The sequence below is a fragment of the Salvelinus fontinalis genome, chromosome 31 (assembly GCF_029448725.1).
Source record: "Salvelinus fontinalis isolate EN_2023a chromosome 31, ASM2944872v1, whole genome shotgun sequence".
Taxonomy (NCBI): domain Eukaryota; kingdom Metazoa; phylum Chordata; class Actinopteri; order Salmoniformes; family Salmonidae; genus Salvelinus; species Salvelinus fontinalis.
This window is the reverse complement of record NC_074695.1, coordinates 20,290,968-20,318,903: the sequence shown is the minus strand read 5'-3', so window position 1 is coordinate 20,318,903 and position 27,936 is coordinate 20,290,968. Positions and strand designations below refer to the sequence as shown.

Below are 27,936 nucleotides of genomic sequence, written 5' to 3'. Positions count from 1 at the left end.
TGAGTGGTTGGGTTTGGGTGGAGTTCGGTGGAGTAAAGTTGGATGTACTATACACATTTTTTTCTCTCAAATTAGCCAGGATACGCTACAATGTCATAGCAGCAAGACCGTAGGAATTCGGAAAGAAACCTGATTTTATCATAGAACACGAGCATAGATATATCGATAATGGGTGATGTAAGTGAAGAATCGTTGTTGGATTATTTCTACTTAGCCGGAGGGAAAGTAAAAAATTCAGATTTAATGAAAACATACAAGCCTTTTATTGGTCACAAGGACATGGAGCTGCGTGGTAAGTAGCTGTACATTGTGTCTAAAATGTAGAATTGAGAAAGGATATAACCTCAACAGCAACAGTTTCATGTGTTCAGTGATGGATGGCTTTTAGCGATGTCACTGACCGTACCATGTCTCGCCTCGTGCGACATCTGTCATGTAGCTTTCATGATATGATCATATTCAACGGTTTTCAATTTCATATATAGTTTTCCCGTAAACCCATTTGTTTCTCATTGTTTCCAATCCCCAGTCGGTTAGCTTAAACGTAACATCTGCTTTACATTAAAGGTCCTTTAAACAGATACAATTACACCAGGAATTCTGTCATTTCCTTTGAGACCAGTTATAGCTGCATGAATTCTCCAGTGCCCGCTACCCAAGCCTCAGATCCAGACCACTCCAACGAATCATTTTCACCATTGGACTGTGGTATTCTGTTGTTGTGACCTTACAACAATGCTTCACCCTGATAAACAGTGTGATTATGATGCTGCCTTTCTGTAATTGATACCAGCCCCTGAATCATGAACCCAAGACAGCATTATCCTTAAACCCGAGACTGTGATATAAAAATATGTTCTTATGCTTTACCAATCATTTCCCATGCACTACACCACAGCATTTCCCCTGCTTGGTACTGGATAAAATAACTAGGCCTTAACATGTTTGACCGGCTCTAGATAAATGATTATCTAATGTGACCTTGTATTACAGTTGTACGGCTTGTACTGTCCAGATGCTATCTCAGTGGTACAGTGGTTGACAGAGGTTTCCAACGAAAGCTGCTTTACTGTGCCATCTGACATGGCTGGAGTGTCCAATTATGGAAATGATTTTCAGTACATACAGTACTTAAAGTCTGTTATAACAACATGTGTTCCCTTCTTTAATGGGCACTATTGCACCATAATAGTGTTTTAATCATAATGCAATAAATTATGCCACATAACAGCACAGCTAGATCTCTAATGGAGTGCTCTTTTATTACGATGGAACAAAATGGGGACATTGTGGGAACGTGATATCTAACATTGCTGTGTCTGTCCAGTTGCTATGGTTATCTGTCTACTTCATGATAATGAATAACTGCACATGTAAACTGTGTCACCCCTATATTACTAAGTCAGGAATTATTTTGTTGATGTGATGTAAGTGGCCACTTCCTCTGGATTTCCTGTTTTTGTGGATGTGAAGTTGTGAACTACTGTCTCATTCTGAAATGTTATTTCCTTACCCTGCTGTCAGGAAAAAGGAAAGAGGTCAATTGTCCAGCTGTATATATTCTTTCATACCTAAGCATTCTTTCAAACACAGGGCTTCTGCCATTAGTATTTTGTATGTTGAACTAAGATGGTCTATGTTAATTAAGTGGTCTGGCCGCTGGAGTAATGGATCAATTCTCAGAAACAGTACCCTATATAAACCAACGTCTGTCAGCATCAAGTCTGAATATCATTTCACAAACTCAGTTGTATCTGTGAGAGAAGGAGTTAAATAGTTAACTATTGTAATAGCCATCCATCTGCAGTTGGTTTGGGTTCCCATAGGAAAGCTTTAATACTGCACAAATAGACAGACAGGTTGGGGGTGGGATTTTTGGAGATGAGGCTTGAGTAGAGTTTTTTTTGTTGCCTGCCTCTCATGTTGGCAGCGAGAGGTCTGGTTTCCCCTCTGTCCCTTTTCCCAGTCAGTGACTTTGTTCTGAGATGATTGTTTTGCAACTGGAGCAGTGCTTGGCCTGCAGAGGAATGAAGAATGACAGCCCCTCACTCCTGCAGCCCCTGGAGTTCACCCCAAATTGCACCCTATTCCTTATATAGGGCACTACTTTTGCCCAGAGCTCTATGGGCCCTGGTCATAAGTAGTGCACTAAATTGGCAATAGGGTATCATTTGGGACAGAGGCCTGGTCTCTGCAGGCAGGGGGAATATGGTGAAATAACAGGGAGGGGAGATCAACCACCAGCCTTCACAGGCCACACAATAATCTCAAATAGCCATCACGCATTCTTCTGGTTCAAAAGGTCTACATCTTGGAATGCCAGAGTGATGCAACAGCCTTATTTAGAGTAAATAGAACATTCTGTTTCAGATAAATCTAATCAATCATAAGATAACACTTGATCCTATTAGTGGTTATTATTCCATAAGAAATCTATTACTACATTTGTTATAAAGTATTGTTAGACCAAATTATATTTGTTTTCCTCATCATCCTTTGACATGTTTTCTCTAAATCCCTCAGAGAATGAAAGTCTGAGGTTTTGGGAGAGAACAAAAAGTGATATCATGTTTTTGAAAGTGGATATGCCAACATTGTTTCTTTTCCCCAGCCAAATACAGAGAGGAGTTCAAACAGACCATCGACAGGATTGCTGTTGTGAAATCAGAGAATGTAAGTGAAGTAGAGCTTTGACCATTTGTGGATTGTGTGCCGTGAAAAGTTGTGATAAAATCAGTGTTCATATTTCTTTAATGCCCCACACTCAAATCAAGTTCCCTTTCCACAATATTGAGTCAGCCATGGTAGTTAAATTGTATGAAACTAAAAAAGGATATGGCATTTCTTTGTTGGGTCTGTTTACTATGTAGTTTGTTGTGTTATTGGTTATATACAGTGTTGTTATTACCATTCAGTTACATAGTAGTTAGAAAGGGCAACTTACAATAATTACTTTACTTTTAGGTCAAAGTGGACCTCTCACATACAGTAGGCCTTTACCCTCCTCATATCCTGCTGGTCTGCTGTCTGTCCCCATCAGGGTGAGAAGTACCTAGTTCTGAAGAAGAGATACCGGCAGCAGAAGCAGGACAGTGAGACAGAGCCTGGGACAGACAGACAGGCCAGCCCTGCCAGGCCATCGGCCTCAGCCCAGTGGGATGGGTCAGGGGTCTCGTCTCTCTCCAGTGCCCAGATGGAACCAGACCTCCAGCCTGAACCGGCCAGGGCAGAGGAGAGGAAGCCTTCCCAGGTGACGTGGTGTGGAAGAGGCCCCAGCATTACTGTCACAGAGGCACCCGAGCAGGAGCACATGCAAGAGGTCAGTCTCTATGTTGGCTCACTAGACTATGTCCTTGATACTTGTGTGTGCCCTTTAGTCTGCTCAAGTCTGTGTAACAGTGTAACTTTAGTCCGTCCCCTCGCCCCGACCCGGGCGCGAACCAGGGACCCTCTGCACACATCAACAACAGTCACCCACGAAGCATCGTTACCCATCGCTCCACAAAGGGCGCGGCCCTTGCGGAGCAAGGGGAACCACTACTTCAAGGTCTCAGAGCAAGTGACGTCACCGATTGAAAGGCTATTAGCGCGCACCACCGCTAACTAGCTAGCAATTTCACATCGGTTACCTTCACCCCCCTTTCGACCTCCTTTTTCCTGCAGCAACCAGTGATTCGGGTCCATCATCAATGTAACAGTTTTAACTTTAGTCCGTCCCCGCGCCCCGACCCGGGCGCGAACCAGGGACCCTCTGCACACATCAACAACAGTCACCTACGAAACATCGTTACCCATCGCTTCACTAAAGCCGCGGCCCTTGCAGAGCAAGGGGAACCACTACTTCAAGGTCTCAGAGCAAGTGACGTCACCGATTGAAAGGCTATTAGCGCGCACCACCGCTAACTAGCTAGCCATTTCACATCTGTTACATCTGCACATTTGATAAAATATAAATGCCATGACAGCATTGGAGAGGAATAAGTCTGTATGAAAACAAGACTTGCCACTACTATAAGTCTCATCCATTTCCTATGGAATTGAGTTAAGTATGACTGCTCTCTCATTCTGGCATCAGACCTCATTCTGGGCATAAGAGTTGAAGCACAGACGGGTTTAATGATGAGAAAGTCAAACAACTTGTTCCAGTGGCTGTATCTTTTACTCAAAGGGTGTAGCTGTTCAGAACCAAATGTAGCTTTTCATTCCCATTATGTTTGAGCTGCAAAATTGTAATTGTATTTCCTGATAAATCTGGGGTGGACTGGAACCAGAAATGGCAACTGAACTGGCATTTCTAACACACCAGCCCATTCTTTCCCTTGAGGCCCCCACACATTTTTTTCCCTCATGCCCCCCCCCCCCCCCCCCCCCCCCCCGCCTTGAGGCCCCTCTTATTTGTCAGATAATTATCATTTAATGCTAAAAACCCAAGTTAGACAGGCCCACTGGGCTAAAAATGGACCAGCCCAGTGACCGCCCCTGTGATAAATGTAAGGGTAATTTGCACAATGATATTTGACCTCAATAAAAGCCATTATTCAGCTCTTCAATTTACACGATAATATGGCTGAAGTGATTTTACATATTGTTCATGGAAAACAATCTTAGTAGTAGTGTGTAGTGTGTCTACAATCCTAGCATTCAAAGAGATTATTCAGTACCAGTAAAAAGGTTTGGACACACATACTCATTCCAGGGTTTTTCTTTATTTTGACTATTTTCTACGTTGTATAATAATAGTGAAGTCATCAAAACTATGAAATAACACATACGGAATCATGTAGTAACCAAAAAAGTGTTAAACATATCAAAATATATTTCATATTTTAAATTCTTCAAAGTAGCCACCATTTTCCATAATGACAGCTTTGCACACTCATGGCATTCTCTCATCCAGCTTCATGATATAGTCACCTGGAATGCATTTCAATTAACAGGTGTGCCTTGTTAAAAGTTCATTTGTGGAATTTCTTTCCTCTTTCCTGCGTTTGAGCCAATCAGTTGTGTTGTGACAAGGTAGGGTTGGTATACAGAAGATAGCCCTATTTGGTAAAAGACCAAGTTCATATTTTGGCAAGAACATCTCAAATAAGCAAAGAGAAACGACAGTCCATCATTACTTTAAGACATGAAAGTGCAGTAGCAAAAACCATCAATCGCTATGATGAAATTGGCTCTCATGAGGACCGCCACAGGAAAGGAAGACCCAGAGTTACCTCTGCTGCAGAGGATACGTTCAGTAGAGTTACAGTGGCTTGCGAAAGTATTCACCCCTCTTGGCATTTTTCCTATTTTGTTGCCTTACAACCTGGAATTAAAATTGATTTTTGGGGGATTTGTATCATTTGATTTACACAACATGCCTAGCACTATGAAGATGCAAAATAAAATAAAAAGTGAAACAGACAAGAAATAACACAAAAAAACAGAAAACTGAGCGTGCATAACTATTCACCCCCCAAAGTCAATACTTTGTAGAGCCACCTTTTGCAGCAATTACAGCTGCAAGTCTCTTGGGGTATGTGTCTGTAAGCTTGGCACATCTATCCCCTGGGATTTGCCCATTCTTCAAGGCAAAACTGCTCCAGCTCCTTCAAGTAGGATGGGTTCCGCTGGTGTACAGCAATCTTTAAGTCATACCACAGATTCTCAATTGGATTGAGGTCTGGGCTTTGACTAGGCCATTCCAAGACATTTAAATGTTTCCCCTTAAACCACTTGAGTGTTGCTTTAGCAGTATGCTTAGGGTCATTGTCCTGCTGGAAGGTGAACCTCCATCCCAGTCTCAAATCTATGGAAGACTGAAACAGGTTTCCCTCAAGAATTTCCCTGTATTTTGCGCCATCCTTCAATTCTGACCAGTTTCCCAGTCCCTGCCGATGAAAAACATCCCCACAGCATGATGCTGCCACCACCATGCTTCACTGTGGGGATGATGTTCTCAGGGTGATGAGAGGTGTTGGGTTTGCGCCAGACATTGCGTTTTCCTTGATGGCCAAAAAGCTCAATTTTAGTCTTATGTGACCAGAGTACCTTCTTCCATATGTTTGGGGAGTCTCCCACATTTGGACTCTTTTTGTATGTCTATTACATGAAATCCAAATAGAAATCCATTTAAATTTCAGGTTGTAAGGCAACCAAATAGGAAAAACACAGTTAACCCACTGTTCCCCGGGCACATAAGACGTGGATGTCGATTAAGGCATCCCTCCGCACCTCTCTGATTCAGAAGGGTTAAATGCGGAAGACACATTTCAGTTGAATGCATTCAGTTGTACTACTGATTAGGTATCCCCTTTCCCTTTCCCAGTTCAGAGCAGACTACGTGAATCAGGCCTTCATGGCGGAATTGCTGAAAAGAAACCACTACTAAAGGACACCAATTATAAGAAGAGACTTGCTTGGGCCAAGAAACACGAGCAATGGACATTAGACCAGTGGAAATCTGTCCTGATGAGTCCGAAATTGTAGATTTTTGATTACAACCACCATGTCTCTGTGAGACAGAGTAGATGAATGGATGATCTCCACATGTGTGTTTCCCATCATGAGGCATGGAGGAGGAGGTGTGATGGTGTGAGGGTGCTTTGCTGGTGACACTGTCTGTGATTTATTTAGAATTCAAGGCACACTTAACCAGCATGGCTACCACAGTATTCTGCAGCGATACGCCATCCCATCTGGTTTGCGCTTAGTGGGACTATCATTTGTTTTTCAACAGGACAATGACCCAACACACCTCTAGGCTGTGTAAAGACTATTTAGGCTACAATCAGCTGACCTCAACCCAATTGAGATGGTTTGGGATGAGTTGGACCGTAGAGAAGGAAAAGCGTCCAACAAGTGCTCAGCATATGTGGGAACTCCTTTAAGACTGTTGGAAAAGCATTCCAGGTGAAGCTGGATGAGAGAATGCCAAGCGTGTGCAATTTTGTCATCAAGGCAAAGGGTGGCTACTTTGAAGAATTTCAAATGTAAAATATATTTTCATTTGTTTAAAACTTCTTATGGCTGCAATCCCGTTAACGGGATGATATGACGACAGCCAGTGAAAGTGCTGGGCACCAAATTTAAACAACAGAAATCTCATAATTAAAATTCCTCAAACATGCATGTATTTTATACCATTTTAAAGGTAATCTTGTTGTTAATCCCACCAAAGTGTCCGATTTCAAATAGGCTTTACAGCGAAAGCACCACAAACGATTATGTTAGGTCACTGCAAAATCACAGAAAAACACAGTCATTTTCCAGCTAAAGACAGGAGTCACAAAAAGCAAAAATAGAGATAAAATTAATCACTAACCTTTGATGATCTTCATCAGATGACAATCATAGGACTTCATGTTACACAATACATATATGTTTTGTTCGATAAAGCTCATATTTATATCCAAAAACCTCAGTTTACATTGGCGCCATGTTCAGAAATGCCTCCAAAATATCCAGAGAAATTGTCAAATAACATAAATACTCATCATAAACTTTGATGAAAGATACATGTTTTACATAGAATTAAAGATACACTTGTTCTTAATGCAACCGCTGTGTCAGATTTCAAAAATCTTTACGGCAAAAGCACAATATTCAATAATCTGAGAACAGCGTTCAGCCACAAAAGGAAGCCATACAGTTACCCGCCAAATTGTGCAGTCAACAAAACTCATAAAAAAGCATTATAAATCTTCACTTACCTTTGCTGATCTTCATCGGAATGCACTCCCAGGACTCCCACTTCCACAAGAAATGTTTGTTTTGTTCGGTAATGTCCATCATTTATGTCCAAATAGCTATTTTTGTTAGCGTGTTTGGTAAACAAATCCAAAGTCAGAAAGCGCGTTCACTAAAAGCTGACGAAATGTCAAAAAGTTCCGTAACAGTCAGTAGAAACATGTCAAACGATGTATTGAATCAATCTTTAGAATGTTTTTAACATAATTCTTCAGTAACGTTCCAACCGGAGAATTACATTGACTTCAGATATGCGATGGAACAGAGCTCACTCTCATGTGAACGCGCATGGTCAGAGCATGGTCAGGTCATGGTAGACCTGACTCATTCCTCTCTCCTTCGGCCCCACTAAACAGTAGAGGCATCAGACAAGGTTCTACAGACTGTTGACATCTAGTGGAAGCCGTAGGAAGTGCAAACTCATCCATATCCCACTGTTTGTTCAATAGGGGCTGTGTTGAAAATCTACCAACCTCAGAATTCCCACTTCCTGTTTGGATTTTTTCTCAGGTTTTTGCCTGCCATGTGAGTTCTGTTATACTCACAGACACCATTCAAACAGTTTAAGAAACTTCAGAATGTTTTCTATCCAATACGAATAATATGCATATATTAGCAACTGGGACTGAGGAGCAGGCAGTTTACTATGGGCACCTCTGTGCACCTTTCATCCAAGCTACTCAATACTGCCTCTGCAGCCATAAGAAGTTAACATTTTTTTGGTTACTACACGATTCCATATGTGTTATTTCATAGTTTTTAGGTCTTCACTATTATTCTACAATATAGAAAATAGTAAAAATAAAGAAAAACCCTTGAATGAGTGTGTGTGTCCCAACTTGGCTTGTACTGTATGTTAAAACGATAGTGTCATTGTCCACAGAAGTATGTACTGTATGAAGCGTTCAAGCTCAAACGGTATCTACTCACACTGTTGTTGAAGGCAGGAAAAGGTCAACAGCACAACACAAGTAGTTTCTGCATAAAGTGTGAATTGTAGCTGATCACCTCAACAAGCCGTTAACAGAGCACATTTTATACCCTGTGCACTGCACATGCAGTATAATGTGGCTAGAACTTTGGCAGAGCTACAGTAACCAGGGGTAAATTGAGAATGTTCGTATTAAATGGAGAATGGAGAAATGGCGTCATTCTGTATGTTATGTCGCTGTGCCTTCAGGATCAGCACACTGAGAGAAAACCCTCACCGTCTGTTTCGGAGGAACCCCTTGTGCACAGCAACGGGGAGAATGAGCTAGACAGAGACTCAGGGTCAAAGGTGAGAGGCTAGTGACAGCAGGATTAAATCTCAAAAGGTCTTTCCTCAATTCCTTGCATCCCCTCTCCTCGCCTCGTCTCCTCATAAAATTGGAGAGAAGCGGAGAGAGCATTAGAGAAGTTCTGAGGAGAAGATGTCTTCCAATGCTCTCCTCACATCCCTCTCAAAATGTCAGTGGGAGGTGAGGAGAGCAGCTCTAGGAATCAGGAAAATACTTTTGAGATTGAATTTTCCCCTGATGTTACTTCATCATATTTCACTGTGTTGGATTTTAACAGGTCTGTGGAAAGAACCAGTTGTCAGCAAATATTCCCCTGTGTAAAAATACTGTTAAACTGTGGCAGGTTGAACTTCCTCTTTGCACTCTGTTTATACTACTCTCATTTGCTCTTGAAGAGCTTGGTGTTCTAATCTCGGGCTCTGAACGTTGTTCTAATCCCTGGTTCTAAACGGTGTTCCAATCCCTGGTTCTAAACTGTGTTCTAATCTCTTGTTCTTAACTTTATTCTAATCCCTGGTTCTGAACAGTGTTCTAATCCCTCGTTCTGAACCTAGACAAAGGGAATGGAATTACATGACAGGGAGAAGAAAAGTGCTCAGAGCTCTTATTATTGTAATAATTCAGAACTCAACGATAAAAAAATTCTGTCCAACAAATAGACTACATGACCAAAAGTATGTGGACACCTGTCCGTCGAACATCTTATTACAAAATCATGGGCAGTAATATGGAGTTGGTCCCCCCTTTGCTGCTATAACAGTCTCCACTCTTCCTAGAAGGCTTTCCAATAGATGTTGAAACATTGTTGCGGGGACTTGCTCCATTCAGCCACAAGCGCTTTAGTGAGGTTGGGCACTGATGTTGGGCTATTAGGCCTGGCTCGCAGTAGGAATTCCAATTAATTCCAAAGGTGTTTGATGGGGTTGAGGTCAGGGCTCTTTGCAGGCCAGTCAAGTTCTTCCACACCGATCTCGTCTAATAATTTCTGTATGCACCTCGCTTTGTACACGGGGGTATTGTCATGCTGAAACAGGAAAGGGCCTTCCCCAAACTGTTGCCACAAAGTTGGAAGCACAGAATCGTCTAGAATGTCATTGTATGCTGTAGCGTTAAGATTTCCCTTTAGTGGAACTAATGGGCCTATCCGAACCATGAAAAACAGCCCCAGACCATTATTTCTCCTCCACCAAACTTTACAGTTGGCACTATGCATCGGGGCAGGTAGCGTTCTCCTGGCATCCGCCAAACCATTAGTCCGTCGGACTGACAGATGGTAAGGCGTGATTCATCACTCCAGAAAACGCGTTTCCAATGAGTCCAATGGCGGCGAGCTTTTTATTTTACATTTTTATTTGACCTTTATTTAACTAGGCAAGTCAGTTACGAACAAATTCTTATTTTCAATGACAGCCTAGGAACAGTGGCTTAACTGCCTTGTTCAGGGGTGGAACGACCGATTTTTACCTTGTCAGCTCGGCGATTTGATCTTGCAACCTTTCAGTTGCAAGTTGGAAAGGTGGCATCCTATGACTCTGCCACATTGAAAGTCACTGAGCTCTTCAGTAAGGCCATTCTACTGCCAATGTATGTCTATGGAGATTGCATGGCTGTGTGCTCAATTTTATACACCTGCCACCAACGGGTGTGGCTGAAATAGCCGAATCCACTAATTTGAAGAGGTGTCCACATACTTTTGTATATATAGTGTATTTTTCTTCCCCTGTAATTTTTCTTTCCAGCAGAGAAAAAAGTGGACATGTGCCAGTGTGGAATTGGTTGAATAAATAGGCCTCCACTTTTCTTGTTACACAAGGCATGTATGACAGCGACATGAAAGAGTTGTGTGTTTTACACCATCTCTCTGTATGATCTGAGAACAATTAGCAATCAAGAGCTTGACAAAACAAAACATAAAGAAAACGGCAATTTTCTCCCCACATTAATCAGCCAGAATGACACTTTGGTGCATTCCGAGAATTCTGTGATTTATTTTCTGAGCATTTTTGACCCTCTGTAAAACGGTGTGTGTTCACAGTTATTATTACATTGTACCCTTGGTGTGAAAAACTGTTTGCTCTGTGGCTCCATTTGCCATCCTGTCTGTTTGTATGTCTGTCTCTTTTTGCATCACTTCATCCCTTTTGATCTCTGAAGTTTAAGGTGATAAATACAAACAGTGTGATTGTAATAATGATGTGTGTGTGTGTGTGTGTGTGTGTGTGTGTGTGTGTGTGTGTGTGTGTGTGTGTGTGTGTGTGTGTGTGTGTGTGTGTGTGTGTGTGTGTGTGTGTGTGTGTGTGTGTGCACGAGTGTGAATTAGGCTCTTAGCACATACTCATCATATTTCATGATAATTTACTTGAAGTAAGCGCTACCAAAATAGTGCAGTACCCTTCATAATAAGTCTGCTCAACCATTGATCTATGGACTGCCACTTTTGTCTAAATGTGACCTATATGTATGTACCTTAACCCAGCACTGATGTTTTTTCAGAAATATGTATTTTAAAGTCGTGGATTTTATTGTATTGATTGTTTTATTGTGTATTTATGACTATTGTGAATTGTGTCAAAAAAAAGTCAGCATTAGCTGCCATTGATACTTTCTTTATTAAATTGAAATAAACCATTCTCTGATTTGTGTATGTCTCTCAGTCAGAGTCCGAAGAGCAGGAAGAGGAGTGTACGGGCAGTATGAGCTCCACCCCAGTGGCTGTGAGTTTCCTCATTAATATACAGGTAGCATTAATATACAGAGGCGGCAGGTAGCCTAGCGGTTAAGAGCATCACTGCTTCGAATTCCCAAGCCGACTAGTTGACAAATCTGCCAATGTGTCATTAAGCAAGGCATTTAACCCTAGTTGCTCCTTTAAATCGCTTTGAATATGCGCGTCTGCTAAATTACTAAAATGTAAATGTATACAATCATATATTCATACTACACGTTAATGTATACAGTACTGTGATGTCTGTGCTGGCCATTTACTTAGCTCATCCACTCCCTGTCCTACAGCTGGACCCTGTGGAGAAGGAATGGATCTACTCTGCTGCGTGTGGCCGTCTCTCTGACCTCGCCCAGCTGCTACAACAGGAGCCCTCCCTGGCCAACAAGAAGGTAACCCCCCCCACATGCCCCACCCCAACGTTGCCCTTACAAATGTGTTATAAGTCACCCTCATCATTCTGTATGCCATTGCAATATAAATGTTGTGGATTAATAAGTAGCCATGTTTTAATGGGATGCAGGTAAAAGTATTCTAAGATGTTTAACTCTGTCAGAGCACCACACTGATATTGAGTTTTTTCCTTCATTTGGCTTTAAAAGGACTTCACCTCGGTGAGTATACTTTCTCCAAGCTTTTGAATATAATAAATATGTATTCTTCATGTGCATGAGCAGTCTACATAGAAGAGTGTATGTTATGACCTGCATGAACTTTGTAGTTAGTTTGACTAATATTGTTTATTTTCTGGTTGGAATCTGCTATGTTGTTCCTGCCTGTGACCATGACTGTCTCTCAGGGGGTAAGTAGACTGACTATTGATATCCCACTGAATGGGCAGTCTTTATATGTTCTGTCTCTGAATTCTTGACCACTTAAAAGTGCCTAACAACAATAGCCTATATTACGTGTATTAACATTTGGTCATGATTGCTCATATTTTCGTTGCTCATCATTATCAACAGGTAAATAGCAGTGTAAAACCTGCTCCTAACTCCCAATTCCATATGTATCAATTGCAAATAGTCAACATTCCATAGTTTTTGTTTTACTTAATTGTATTTTAAAAACCCTGTGATGTAAAAACATCAGATCATGCATTTCCTGCGGTGCCACTATCAAAAGGATTATGAAAGATAGCTTTTTAACTCCTGAACCCCCCGCCTCGCCCCGCCCGACAACCCAAATCCCTTTATTGGTCTCCCTGTGCGCTCAAGAGATTTGGGTTTATGTTTGTTGTCCCTCCCCTCTGTTGGGGTTCTCACACTGTCCTGTTTCAGACCACCTTCTAAGACCTAACCCTAAGCCCCTGCCATCACCATACCCACCCGGAAAAGATACAAGGGTCACCATTGAAGTGCAGGGAGATGGGAGGGAGGGATTAGAGAGAGACTCTTAATGCTCCACAAAGACTTCAACCACTTAAAGATAATCTAAAAGTTATAGAGCAGGCTGGGATTAATTGAAGAACAATTTTGGTTGTGTCCTCGGGAAGATGCTAAATCTCCCTCGGACGGCTTTGATGCCCACCGAACCACCACCCTTCGGCGGTGAAGTCACCCTTAACTAGGGCCTGAGTTTGAGGAGGTCTGGGTGCCATTTGTTCCTTGGTCTGAGGTTGTAACTGACTCTGTAACCTACAAAGATTAGACCATTCATAAACTTTGACTTTCACAATAGCAGATGCATTGTGTAGCCTTATTCTCCCCCTCAACTGTCATTAACTAAGACTTGCTTATTCAAAGACCAACATATGTTAACCACATCTAACATATAGATGTAGGATCTTCATTTGACCACTCTTTTGTTGGTAAGAATTTTCTAGCACCGCAGGAAGTGCAGATGAGATTTGTGATTTATATAAATTCACTGAAAACCCACACTAACACATGGTAATATTAACAGAAACATAAGCGTTTTGCTGCAGCTGCGATAACATCTGAAAAATATGTGTACAAATATGGACCAATAAAATTTGATTTTGATTTGACAGTATTGCACTTTTCATGTTACCTACTTTTAGCTAACTAATAGCCTCCGAAGTATTGGGACAGTGACAATGACAAAATACATTATTTACCATTAATTTCTATTGGGCACAAAATAATCTGAAACACAACCAAGACAAACAGCAAATGCAACCAACATTCAACTTGATGTAATCATTGAAAATAGGACCAAATATTTAACTTTTTAAGTGCATTTTGTCCAATACTTTTGGTACCCTAAAATGGGGGGACTATGTACAAAAAGTAATTTCTAAACGGTTAACCCACAAATCATGGAAATACCATCAAATTAAATCTGACAGTCTGCACTTTAACCTAATAATCATTGTATCATTTCAAACCAATGTGCTGGAGTAGAGCCAAAACAAAAATTGTCACTGTCCCAATTATTTTGGGGCTCACTGTATGTCAAATGAAGATCCTACACCTGTATCATATTCCTTCATGATCTCCATCTCTCTCTTTTATTTCATCGACATGTGACATGGTCTCCCCCCCTCCTGCCATGTTGGACTGGGATGTACTTCCTTTTACCCTGTCCTGTAGTTTGTAAGTATATCATTCTCCAATCACTCCTCAGTGGTCTTACTATGAACAGCAAGGTGTCACACAGGCCATAGGTCATTTTGTCAGATGTGTCTCCAGTTGACCAACCCTCGGCCCTTTGGCCACTACCTACTTACCTCCACAATGGGTATATGGCACACACACACACACACACACACACACACACACACTCACACTCACACTCACACTCACACACACACACACAAAAAAAGTTGGTCATCAGTCAAGCAGGCAGGCATGCGGGGGGTGGCCCCACCGGGCTAGGACAGGAACGAGAGGCACGTGGAGGGGTTGAGGCCACATCCTGTCCGACCTCGTCCGTCACTCCTGCCCACTAGGGGACCCGCCGAGCAGCCACTCAAACGACCCATCCGATCAATCCGTCTTCAGCGTGTGACAGGGCAGACAACAGAGATAGAGATACTCAGAACCAGACTTCATCTATCACAATCTGTCTCCCAGACCTGTTTTTGACATCTAGAGGTATATCTTCCCCCATGCTTCTATGAGAACTGATATTGAGGTTTTGGTATAGTTCACTGAGGTTGTGGTATATAGTGCACAATGCAGGAGACAAAGAATAACCATTATGGCCATAAACAAGCATGAATAATAATCACAGATTGTAAGTTCATACTTTCTAACAAACTAAAGGAGATGATTGATTGACATATTTTGATTGACATAGGAAACCTACTTTTGTTTTCCCTGTTCCATGTCTGGAGTCAGACTCAGACACACAGGTTGTCGTTAACAGGCTGACATCTGTAGCAGCCCATGTTTTCACCTGCTGAATAGCCTGTTATTACACAGCCTGAAGTGCTCAGTGCTCAGAGACCCATTGACAAGAGTAACACAGTTGATCACAACAGCAGCACTGTCAGACAGGTGGATGTGGTGTGCATGGGAGTTTTCATGTGTGTGCGTGTGTTGTTTTTTGTGGGTGTGCATGTCTATGTGTGCATGTTGTATGTGAGTGTTGTATGTGGGTCTTTGAGTATGTATGTGTGTGCGTGTTGTCTCTGAGCGTGTGTGGTAGGCCCACAGCACGGAGGGGCCCCAGTGCTGTTCTTCTGACGGCTGCGTGCTGACAGTGGGGCGATGCTTGGGTGGGTCTCCCCTCTCTCCCTCTATCCCCTCTGCGGGTCACACCAACATCATCAATCTTCCCTCCGTGACAGGTGGCTGGGCACCCCTGTTGTGCGCACAGTGCAGTGTTGTTTTGTAATTAGGCTCAGTCAGATGGCAGGAAACCATCCCACCACCTCTCCCTCCATCTCTCTACTCCTCCTGTGCACAGCTGGGCCACTGCCTCAGCCAGCCTATCAGAGCTCTCAGCCTGATCTGATTCATTCTGTTTAAACTCCTTGTTAGAGGAGTAATGACGCTATTCTAATTACTATCTACTAAATAACCACCACTGGGAATGTACATGTATCTACAAGTATTTGTGTATATGCCAATACAATACAAGTATCTGTGTATACTTAAAAATAAAATGGCAACTCCTGTGTCAGTGTTGTCAGTGTTGTAGTAAAGTGCTTTTGTTATGTACAGTATAGGGAATTCGTCTGTATTTTGTAAATGGCTTACATCTCCCTCCTTGTTTTGGCCACAGACAGCTCTACACTGGGCAGCCAAACATGGCAAAGAGGACATGGCTACCATGATGGCCAATGCAGGGGCTGACATCAACACTAAATCTGTGAGTATGCTTGTAGCCTAGTGGTTAGAGCGTTGGACTAGTAAGGTTACAGGATCGAATCCCGAGCCGACAAGGTAAAAATCTGTCGTTCTGCCCCTGAACAAGGCAGTTAACCCGTTGTTCCTAGGCCATCATTGAAAATAAGAATTTGTTCTTAACTGACTTGCCTAGTTAAATAAATGTTTAAAATATATATATATATATATATATATATATATATATAGGAGGTACACCATGGGTCGTTCCACGAAGTGAGTTCCTTTTGCGTCCCTTTGATATTTTAAGTAGACATTGTGCACCAATATTTAATTTTAAAAGCCTGTTATATTAAATTAAGTGCCCATAAATACAGACCACATGGAGAATTCAATAAACCAGATTTTCTATATGAATAAAGGCTTGCTAAAGTGCCAAAATGTGCATTTTGAAATGTTCTTCTGTGCACCCTCTGTGACTTATAGGAAGATTTTAACCCACTTAATCCCAACATTTCTGCAAGTGTTCAATATAATTGTAAAGCCCTAGTTATTTTGTTGCTGTGACAAAGTAATTTCTGAAGATTGTTATTTATTTCATGTTAATATTAATAAAAAATAAATAAATAATAATGATGGCCCTCATTTTAAGGTCAACCCTGTTATGTGAACTGAACTCTCGTTTTAAGAGAGATTTTATTTTCAAAAGAAACACTGAACATCTAATAGTCAAATAATAGTGTAAAATCAGGTGAGCTGATTCTATTCTTTTTGGCAATTTGCTGGTGTTTTGTGGTGGAAAACTGAGTGGGTCGAGCATAACATGTCAACCATGTTACCCATATATAGACAGGCTAGCAATCAACAATTTCAATATTTTTTGTGAAGAATGCATTTAATTCCTGTTGTGTTGCACACAACAAGCTTCCATTCCCCCTGTCACAAGACATGGCTGATTTAAGGTGAACTTGTCATCCCTGTTATTTTATTCGGTAATTAATAGGCATGGGAAAATATGTTTTTTTATTAAGTTGAACATGTGCTCTTCATAACAAAATCTTAAAACTAAGTTAAATAAAAAGTTGTTGCACTACTCAAAAGGGACTTGAGTTTGAGTTCATTTGTATTTTTACAACAGTGCACATTAATCAAAATTTCAGTAAAATAGCAAGCCGGCTCATTTTCAACTGCAGCCCCGGGACAGGTTATTGTTTTGTGGATTGACTCCTGTTTGGCACACCTGCATTTGGGGAGTTTTTCCCATTCTTCTGTATCAGAAATTGTAATGGTCTGTTACAAAATATTGTCTTACTGTACAGGTAATAACATTACTCCTGCTTTTATTTTCTTTCAGCATGTGAGTAACTCTTTCATCTAAGTGTATCATACACAGGAAGTGATCTGGTTAAATAGGTACTGTATGTTGTTGTCTGTATACACTATTTGGAGGCTGGCCAGGCAGTCTCTGGGTTGCAGCCGGGTTAGATGTAATGCTGCATCATAATGGTCCCTGTGAAGATACCGCTTTGCGAATGCATTACAGTAGTCACACACACACACACACACACACACACACACACACACACACACACACACACACACACACACACACACACACACACACACACACACACACACACACACACACACACACACACACACACACACACACACACATACAATGTCTACTAATAAATCAAGCCACATACTGTTCTTTCCCTAAAACACTATCTGAATGTATTACCGTGCCAAACTCACAACTATGGCAATTTTCAGAGAATTACTAGCCAATTATGTATTTGGTCATTAGGTTTTGTTGCCATGACCTCTGGTAATTTGTATATTCTCTCCTTTCATGTTTTCATTGGCTGTGTTGGGGCCATGGGAAACTCTAGGGGGTAGGTATTAAAACGCCTTGTACATTTTTCCATGGTTGAACCCTGAACACAGAGAGACATCAGAGGTTATGTTCAAATAGCTGTGTTATCCCATTTGCATTTTCCCCCAATGTTTTTGGTGGGGAACATACAGTATAGACACATTTGCATGATTTTGCCCATTTTGTTTTGCAGGGCTATACACCCCTGCATATTGCAGCATTGCACGGCCATCGAAACATTTTGGAGCTGCTCATTGGAAAATATGGTAAATGACAGGGAAAGTTAACTCACTTGCTTTTTATCTTTGGGGTGTGAATTGAAGGGTATCAATCATTGTCTCACGTCAGATACCGCGACGGCTGTCTGCACTGATCTGTCTGATAACTCGCAAACACTCATGGAATAGCTCAAAAGAAATTTGGCTACAATATGCTGTCCTCACATTCAAAGAAATGTACCAAGGTGACTTCATCCACTGAGCCCCCTTTCATCCTCAAAAGAGTCAGTTAATCTGACCCAAAATTATAAACCTGTAGCTAATATTGATGTTTTTTTTCATGAGCAAGTCTTCACTACCTAATTCTACATCTAGTTAAGATGTTTTGCGGTTGTAGAGTCAGTTTTTATTAAATTTGAAATGTGCACGAAAATTGTATTAGTTAGCTCGCAAGTCTCAAATCAAATCAAATTGTATTAGGCACATGCACCAAATACAACAGCTGTAGACCTTACAGTGAAATGCTTACTTACAAGCCCCTATACAACAATGTAGTTAAAAAAATATGAATAAGAATAAGAAATAAAAGGAACACGTAATTAAGGAGCAGCAGTAAAATAACAATAGCGAGACTATATACAGGGGGTACCAGTACAGAGTCAATGTGGAGACTATATACAGGGGGTACCAGTACAGAGTCAATGTGGAGACTATATACAGGGGGTACCAGTACAGAGTCAATGTGGAGACTATATACAGGGGGTACCAGTACAGAGTCAATGTGGAGACTATATACAGGGGGTACCAGTACAGAGTCAATGTGCGGGGGTACCAGTTAGTCAAGGTAATTGAGGTGATATATACATGTACGTAGAGTTATTAAAGTGACTATGCATAGATAATAACAGAGAGTAGCAGCGGCATAAGAGGGGGGGGGGGGCATGCAAATTGTCTGGGTAGCCATTTGATTAGATGTTCAGGAGTCTTATGGCTTTGGGGTAGAAACTGTTTAGAAGCCTCTTGGATCTAGACTTGGCGCTTCGGTACCGTTTGCTGTGCAGTAGCGGAGAGAACAGTCTATGACTAGGGTGGCTGGAGTCTTTGACAATATTTAGGGCCTTACCCTGACACCGCCTGGTATAGAGGTCCTGGATGGCAGGAAGCTTTGCCCCACTGATGTATTGTGCCGTACGCACTACCCTCTGTAGTGCCCTGCGGTAAGAGGCCGAGCAGTTCGCATAGAAGGCAGTGATGCAACAAGTCAGGATGCTCTCGATGGTGCAGCTGTAGAACCTTTTGAGGATCTGACGACCCATGCCAAGTCTTTTTAGTCTCCTGAGGGAGAATAGGTTGTGCTTGGACCATGTTAGTTTGTTGTTGATGTGGACACCAAGGAACTTGAAGCTCTCAACCTGCCCCACTACAGCCCCGTCAATGAGAATGGGGCGTGCTCGGTCCTACTTTTCCTGTAGTCCAGGAAGATGCGAAAAGTGCAAATCAATCCCAGGACAACAACAAATGACCTTGTTCAGATGCTGGAGGAAACAGGTACAAAAGTATCTATATCCACAGTAAAACGAGTCCTATATGGACATAACCTTATGTTATGTCCGCTCAGCAAGGCCGCTCAGCAAGGAAGAAGCCACTGCTCCAAAACCGCCATAAAAAAGCCAGACTACGGTTTGCAACTGCACATGGGGACAAAGATCATACTTTTTGGAGAATTGTCCTCTGGTCTGATGAAACAAAAATAGAACTGTTTGGCCATAATGACCATCGTTATGTTTGGAGGAAAAAGGGGGAGGCTTGCAAGCCGAAGAACACCATCCCAACCGTGAAGCACAGGAGTGGCAACATCATGTTGTGGGGGTGCTTTGCTGCAGGAGGGACTGGTGCACTTCACAAAATAGATCACATCATGAGACAGGAAAATTATGTTGATATATTGAAGCAACATCTCAAGACATCAGTCAGGAAGTTAAAGCTTGGTCACCAGTGGGTCTTCCAAATAGACAATGACCCCAAGCATACTTCCAAAGTTGTGGCAAAATGGCTTAAGGACAACAAAGTCAAGGTATTGGAGTGGCCATCACAAAGCCCTGACCTCAATACTATAGAACATTTGTGGGCAGAACTGAAAAGGTGTGTGCGAGCAAGGAGGCCTACAAACCTGACTCAGTTACACCAGCTCTGTCAGGAGGAATGGGCCAAAATTCACCCAACTTATTGTGGGAATCTTGTGGAAGGCTACCCGAAAGGTTTGACCCAAGTTAAACAATTTAAAGGCAATGCTACCAAATACTAATTGAGTGTATGTAAACTTCTGACCCACTGGGAATGTGATGAAAGAAATAAAAGCTGAAATAAATCATTCTCTCTACTATTATTCTGACATTTCACATTCTTAAAATAAAGTGGTGATCCTAACTGACCAGAGACAGGGAATTTTTACTAAGATTAAATGTCAGGAATTGTGAACAACTGAGTTTAAATGTATTTGGCTAAGGTGTATGTAAACTTCCAACTTCAACTGTACATAGTCTGTCCCACCTTGTCTTACCAGACGCCGCTGTTCTATCCTGCCAATACAGCGTATAACTAGCCAGCTGTATGTTGATAATGTCGTCGTTCAGCAACGACTCTGTGAAGCATAAGATATTACAGTTTTTAATGTCCCGTGGGAAGTTTAATATTCCTCGTAGGTCATCGATTTATTTTCCAATGATTGCATGTTAGCTAGTAGAAAGGAAGGCAGTGAGGGTTTATGCGATCGCCTACAAATTCTCAGAAGGCAGCCCGACCTCCGTCCTCTTTTTTTTCGTCTTCTCTTCACGAAAATGATGGGTATTTGGGCCTGTTCCTGGGAAAGCAATATGTCCTTCATGTCGGGCTCATCGGACTCGTTAACTTCTTATGGCTGGGGGCAGTATTGAGTAGCTTGGATGAATAAGGTGCCCAGAGTAAATAAGATATGCATATTATTAGTCCATTTGGATAGAAAACACTCTGAAGTTTCTTAAACGGTTTGAATGATATCTGTGAGTATTATAGAACTCATATGGCAGGCAAAAACCTGAGAAAAAATCCAACCAGGAAGTGGGAAATCTGAGGTTTGTAGGTTAGCCTATCGAATATACAGTGTCTTTGGGGTCATATTGCACTTCCTAACGCTTCCACTAGATGTCAACAGTCTTTAGAACCTTGTTTGAGGCTTCTACTGTGAATAGTGAGGGAATGAGAGCTGTTTGAGCCAGGTACCTGGCATGAGCTGAACATGCGCACTCCCGTGAGAGCGACCTGCGTTCCATCGCATTTCTGAAGACAAAGGAATTCTCGGGTTGAAACATTATTGAAGATTTATGTTAAAAGCATCCTAAAGATTGATTCTATACATCGTTTGACATGTTTCTACGAACTGTAATGGAATTTTTTGACTTTGTCTGGACCTTGTGCCTGCGCATTTGGATTACTGTACTAAACGTGCGAACAAAAAGGAGGTATTTGGACATAAATTATGGACGTTATCGAACAAAACAAACATTTATTGTGGAACTGAGATTCCTGGGAGTGCATTCTGATGAAGATCATCAAAGGTAAGTGAATATTTATAATACTATTCCTGGCTTCTGTTGACTCCACAACATGGCGGATATCTGTATGGCTTATTTGGGCTCTGAGCGCTGTACTCAGATTATAGCATGGTGTGCTTTTTCCGTAAATTTCTTTTGAAATCTGACACAGCGGTTGCATTAAGGAGAGGTTTATCTAAAGTTCCATATATAATACTTGTATCTTTTATTAATGTTTATTATGAGTATTTCTGTCAATTGATGTGGCTCTCTGCAAAATCACCGGATGTTTTGGATGCAAAACATTACTGAACATAACGCGCCAATGTAAACTAAGATTTTTGGATATAAATATGAACTTTATCGAACAAAACATACATGTATTGTGTCACATGACGTCCTATGAGTGTCATCTGATGAATATCATCAAAGGTTAGTGATTCATTTTATCTCTATTTCTGCTTTTTGTGACTCCTCTCTTTGGCTGGAAAAATGGCTGTGTTTTTCTGTGACTAGGTACTGACCTAACATAATCGTTTGGTGTGCTTTCGTCGTAAAGCCTTTTTGAAATCGGACACTGGCTGGATTTACAACAAGTTTATCTTTAAAATGGTGTAAAATACTGGTATGTTTGAGGAATTTTAATTATAAGATTTCTGTTGTTTGAATTTGGCGCCCTGCACTTTCACTGGCTGTTGTCAAGTCGATCCCGTTAACGGGATCTCAGCCATAAAAAGTTTTAAAGGAAGAAAAAGCTTCTGCCAGTTAGTGGTGAGTAATCGCTGTTCTGATGACCAGAAGTTATTTTCGGTCATAAGAGATGGTAGCAGCAACATTATGTACAGAATAAGTTTAAAAAAACAAGTTACAAACAACGCAAAAAATGAACAAAAAAACACAGTTGGTTAGGAGCACGTTAAACATCAGCCATCTTCTCCTGCGCCATGATACCAATCAATCCGTATAAAATGGATGGCAGGGATGCTAACAACGCCCGTTAACACACTAAACGTGGAGTACTTCCGCTAGCTAGCTAGTTTAGTGAAGTACTAGCTAATGGATACATTTGTTTTCATGATAACCCTGTTTTCCCGTGATTAGTGCGCCGAGTTCTACAGGACAGCTGACTGCTCTCTGCGATTTATCGCGTTTGACAAATGTTATAAAGTTGCGAGACATAGTGCCAGCTGTCAGAGTGAGATACATGGTGATTTCTGGGAACAGTTACATAACTTTGGTGCAGTACAACTTCATCAACAAGCTGACAAACTAGCTACCATATGGCCATTCAAACAAGCTTGCACTAGACTGCTAGCTGGAGCAAGTTTGCTCAGCTGATCGAGCATGGTTTGTCATAGTAGCCAGTGCGTCATAGCTACTGAGAACGGAGTGATTTTCAGAATTAGTAACTAGTGTTAGGCGGATGAGCATAATCGTGATTTTTAGAGATGAGTTCCACGTCCTACAATATAGATTGGTTGAGGGACGAGTGTTGTATAGGAGTGACGCCATCTGACGTGAGACAATGGGGTATCAATGCAACAGGTCAGCTATTATCGATCTGCCATTGATTGCCTTTTTTCCCCCCCAAAGAAATTTCTGAGTCAATGTTTGACATGTCTTTCCTCTTCTCTCAGATGCGAAGGAGAACCTCCGGGACTACAGTGGCCATCTTGCATGCCAGTACCTGAACATCAGGGAGCCTACAGAGGATGACAGAGCAGCTCCAGAGGAGATACGTGAGTGTTTCTTACTCTCTTCTTTTTGACTCCAATGTCTCTGAAATGTTGTCTAAATGCAGAAATGAACAGTGTGTGTGGCTTTCTTAAGATCTGAAATGAGCACAAAAAGGTCACTCTTACAGTTAGGTTTCAGCCTTACATTCACTCTTAGAAAATAAGTTGCTGTCTATAACCTAAAAGGGTTATTCGGCTGTCCCCATAGGAGAACCCTTTTGGGTTCCATGTAAAACCCTTTCCACTGAGGGTTCTACATGGAACTGAAAAAAGTTCTACCTGGAAGCAAAAATGATTCTCCAAAGGGTTCTCCTATGGGGACAGCTGAAAAACCCATTTAGGTTATAGATAGCACTTTTTGTATTATACAGCTATGGTGCTCCGTATTTTGTTACATCAGAATTCCCTGAGTTCCATGTGGCCCAGGCCAGAGAGCGCAGCAGGAACAGGAAGTTGACCTCGTTGTTCCAGTCCAAGAAGAAGTGGGGCTCAGCGGAGGAGCTAGCCCCTGTAGAGGAGGAAAAGGTGGCACTAGCACCCCATCAACTCATCGTCCCTGCATTCAGACCCAGGAAATTCTCACGCTGAGAAAGTAGGTAACCAAATGCCCCAACATGCAATGATGACATAAGTACATGTCAGTCAGTGTATGTTTATTTGAATTTGAATGTATGCTTTTATGGTATGTATGCTTGTATGTCTCGTGCCTTCGGAAAGTATTCAGACCCCTTGACTTTTTCCACATTTTGTTACATTACAGCCTTATTCTAAAAATTATTAAATAGATTTTCCCCCTAATCATCTACACACAATACACCATAATGACAAAGCAAAAACAGGTTTTTAGAAATGTTGCTAATTTATTATTATTTTTAAATGGAAATATCACATTTACATAAGTATTGAGACCCTTTCCTCAGTACTTTGTTGAAGCACCTCTAGCATCGATTATTCTTGGGGATGACGCTACAAGTTTGGCACACCTGTATTTGGGGTGTTTCTCCCATTCTTCTCTGCAGATCCTCTCAAGCTCTGTCAGGTTGGACTGGGAGCGTTGCTGCACAGCAATTTTCAGGTCTCTCCAGAGATGTTTGATCGGGTTCAAGTCTGAGCTCTGGCTGGGCCACTCAAGGACATTTAGAGACTTGTCCTGAAGCCACTCCTGTGTTGACTTGGCTGTGTGGTTGGGGTCATTGTCCTGTTGGAAGGTGAACCTTCGCCCCAGTCTGAGGTACTGAGCGCTTTGGAACAGGTTTTCATCAAGGATCTCTCTGTACTTTGCTCCGTTCATCTTTGCCTTAATCCTGACTAGTCTCCTAGTCCCTACCGCTGAAAAACATCCCCACAGCAGGATGCTGCCACCACCATGCTTCACCAGAGGGATGTTGCCAGGTTTCCTCCAGATGTGACGCTTGGCATTCAGGCTAAAGAGTTCAATCTTGGTTTCATCAGACCAGAGAATCTTGTTTCTCATGGTCTGAGAGTATTTAGGTGCCTTTTGGCAAACTCATAGTGGGCTGTCATGTGCCTTTTACTGAGGAGTGGCTTCCATCCGGCAACTCTACCATGAAGGCCTGATTGGTGGAGTGCTGCAGAGATGGTTATCCTTCTGGAAGATTCTTCACAGAGGAACTCTGAAGCTCTGTCAGATTGACCATCAGGTTCTTGGTCACCTCCCTGACCAGCTCTAGGAAGAGTCTTGGTGGCGCCAAACATCTTCCATTTAAGAATGATGGAAGCCACTGTGTTCTTGGGGACCTTCAATGCTGCAGACTTTTGTTGGTACACTTCCCCAAATCTGTGCCTCGACACAATCCTGTCTCTGAGCTCTACGGACAATTCCTTCGACCTCATGGCTTGGTTCTTTCTCTGACAGGCACTGTCAACTGTGGAACCAAGTATGTGCCTTTCCAAATCATGTCCAATCAATTGAATTTACCAAAGGTGGACTACAATCAAGTTGTAGAAACATCTCAATGATGATCAATGGAAACAGGATGCACCTGAACTAAATTTCGAGTCTCGTAGCAAAGGGGCTGAATACTTATGTACAGTTGAAGTCGGAAGTTTACATACACCTTAGCCAAATACATTTAATCTCAGTTTTTCACATTTCCAGACATTTAATCCTAGTAAAAATTCCTTGTCTTAGGTCAGTTAGGATCACCACTTTATTTCAAGAATGTGAAATGTCAGAATAATAGTGTAGAGAGTGATTTATTTCAGCATTTATTTATTTCATCGAATTCCCAGTGGGTCAGAAGTTTACATACACTCAATTAGTATTTGGTAGCATTGCCTTTAAATTGTTTAACTTGGGTCAAACCTTTCAGGTAGCCTTCCACAAGCTTCCCATGATAAGCTGGGTGAATTTTGGCCCATTCCTCCTGACAGAGCTGGTGTAACGGAGTCAGGTTTGTAGGCCTCCTTGCTCACACACGCTTTTTCAGCTCTGCCCACAAATTTTCTTTGGTATTGAGGTCAGGCTTTGTGATGGCCACTCCAATACCTTGACTTTGAGGTCCTTAAGCCATTTTGCCACAACTTTGGAAGTATGCTTGGGGTCATTATCCATTGGAAGACCCATTTGCGATCAAGCTTTAACTTCCTGACTGATGTCTTGAGATTTTGCTTCAATATATCCACATAATTTTCCTGCCTCATGATGCGATCTATTTTGTGAAGTGCACCAGTCCCTCCTGTAGCAAAGCACCCCCACAACATGATGCTGCCACCCTCGTGTTTCATGGTTGGGATGGTGTTCTTCGGCTTGCAAGCGTCCCCCTTTTTCCACCAAACATAACGATGGTCATTATGGTCAAACAGTTCTATTTTTGTATCATCAGACCAGAGAAAATTACTTCAAAAAGTAAGATCTTTGTCTCCATGTGCAGTTGCAAACTGTTTTGGAGCAGTGCTTTCTTCCTTACTGAGCATCCTCTCAGATTATGTAGATGTAGGACTCGTTTTACTGTGGATAAATATACTTTTGTTACTGTTTCCTCCAGCATCTTCACAAGGTCCTTTGCTGTTTTTCTGGGATTGATTTGCACTTTTCGCACGAAAGTACGTTCATCTCTAGGAGACAGAACACATCTCCTTCCTGAGCGGTATGACTGCTGTGTGGTCCCATGGTGTTTATATTTGCGTACTATTGTTTGTACAGATGAACATGGTACCTTCAGGCGTTTGGAAATTTCTCCCAAGGATGAACCAGACTTGTGTGGGTCTACAATTTTCTTCTGAGGTCTTGGCTGATTTCTTTTGATTTTCCCATGATGTCAAGCAAAGAGGCACTGAATTTGAAGGTAGGCCTTAAAATACATCTACAGGTACACCTCCAATTAACTCAAATTATATCAGTTAGCTTTAGAAGCTTCTGATAGGCTATGACATAATTTTCTGGAATTTTCCAAGCTGTTTGATGGCACAGTCAACTTAGTGTATGTAAACTTCTGACCCACTGGAATTGTGATACAGTGAATTATAAGTGAAATAATCTGTCTGTAAACAATTGTTGGAAAAATTACTTGTCATGCACAAAGTAGATGTCCTAACCGACTTGCCAAAACTATAGTTTGTTAACAAGAAATTTGTGGAGTGGTTGAAAAACGAGTTTTAATGACTCCAACCTAAGAGTATGTAAACTTCCGACTTCAACTGTAAATACCTTTTCTTTTTCTTTTTTTTTGTCAAACATTCTAAAATCCTGTTTTCGCTTTGTCATTATGGGATATTATGTGTAGATTGCTGAGGATTTTTATTTATTTAATCAATTTTAGAATAAGGCTGTAATGTAACAAAATGTGAAAAGTCAAGTGGTCTGCACTGTATGTATGCTTTTATGGCGTAGAGAGCTCTAACTATTGACCTGTTTTTTTTTGTTGTTTATCACTTTGCTACAATACAATCAATCTCCAAACATTATTTGATTGTCATTTTATTCAATTTAAAAAGTCTCATTTTATTCTTGAGAGACAAAATGTTACAAAAACTTTACATATGGAGCTATTTTGCATGCTGCATTGATTTTTGTCTTGTTCTTTCAATTTAGTCTGTATTTGAATTTTGCTTGCCTTTTTCTCACACCATGTTTAATTATGAAAGCGAACAAATTTAACAAGCAGGTGGAATGCAAACATTATTTCTCGTTGCGAGGGCTGATTTGACATTCCAGATTTGAAGTGCCATGTTTATATGTTAATTGCGTTCCGTTGTTGTCAGTTGGTTAATAAGGGATGTTGTTTTGTATAAGTTTACCCTCAGTATTTACATTGTATTTCTATTGAAGGACAAAACAATAACAGATTATTGGCATAGAGTAGTCAGTTCACAATGAAGTTGCTGTTTTATAAGATGTTGAAACAAGGGTTAATTGATGTGCCATGACTTTGCATCGTGTGTTTTTTCTCAAGTTGTCAGTATCTCTCAGTCTGAACATGCCTCTGATCAAGCTTGTTTTGTTTTGCACATTATTTATATTTTAGTAAATATTTTGATATTAAACTGCCATTTTGTGCTACAAATGTTGTATCTTCACTTTTT

General features: G+C 41.4%; 1 protein-coding gene across 1 annotated transcript; it reads left to right on the top strand.

Moving 5' to 3' along the window:
* LOC129829778 (ankyrin repeat domain-containing protein SOWAHB-like) lies at positions 1-27,917 on the top strand. Its single transcript, XM_055891686.1, has 11 exons — positions 1-292; positions 2,612-2,673; positions 3,041-3,319; positions 8,912-9,010; positions 11,666-11,725; positions 12,024-12,125; positions 13,321-13,335; positions 15,928-16,014; positions 18,062-18,134; positions 23,293-23,394; positions 23,792-27,917. The coding sequence occupies exons 1-11, from the start codon at positions 169-171 to the stop codon at positions 23,977-23,979; spliced, it is 1,191 nt and encodes a 396-aa protein (XP_055747661.1). The 5' UTR covers positions 1-168; the 3' UTR covers positions 23,980-27,917.
* Positions 27,918-27,936: the final 19 nt, after the last annotated feature.

What these genes read in the sequence shown, in the direction of transcription:
- LOC129829778 (XM_055891686.1), top strand. Translation starts at nt 169, where the DNA reads ATGGGTGATGTAAGTGAAGAATCGTTGTTGGATTATTTCTACTTAGCC. An exon ending in AGCAGGAGCACATGCAAGAG is followed by an intron (nt 3,320 to 8,911) that starts GTCAGTCTCTAT and finishes CTGTGCCTTCAG; the next exon opens with GATCAGCACACTGAGAGAAA. An exon ending in TGAGCTCCACCCCAGTGGCT is followed by an intron (nt 11,726 to 12,023) that starts GTGAGTTTCCTC and finishes CCTGTCCTACAG; the next exon opens with CTGGACCCTGTGGAGAAGGA.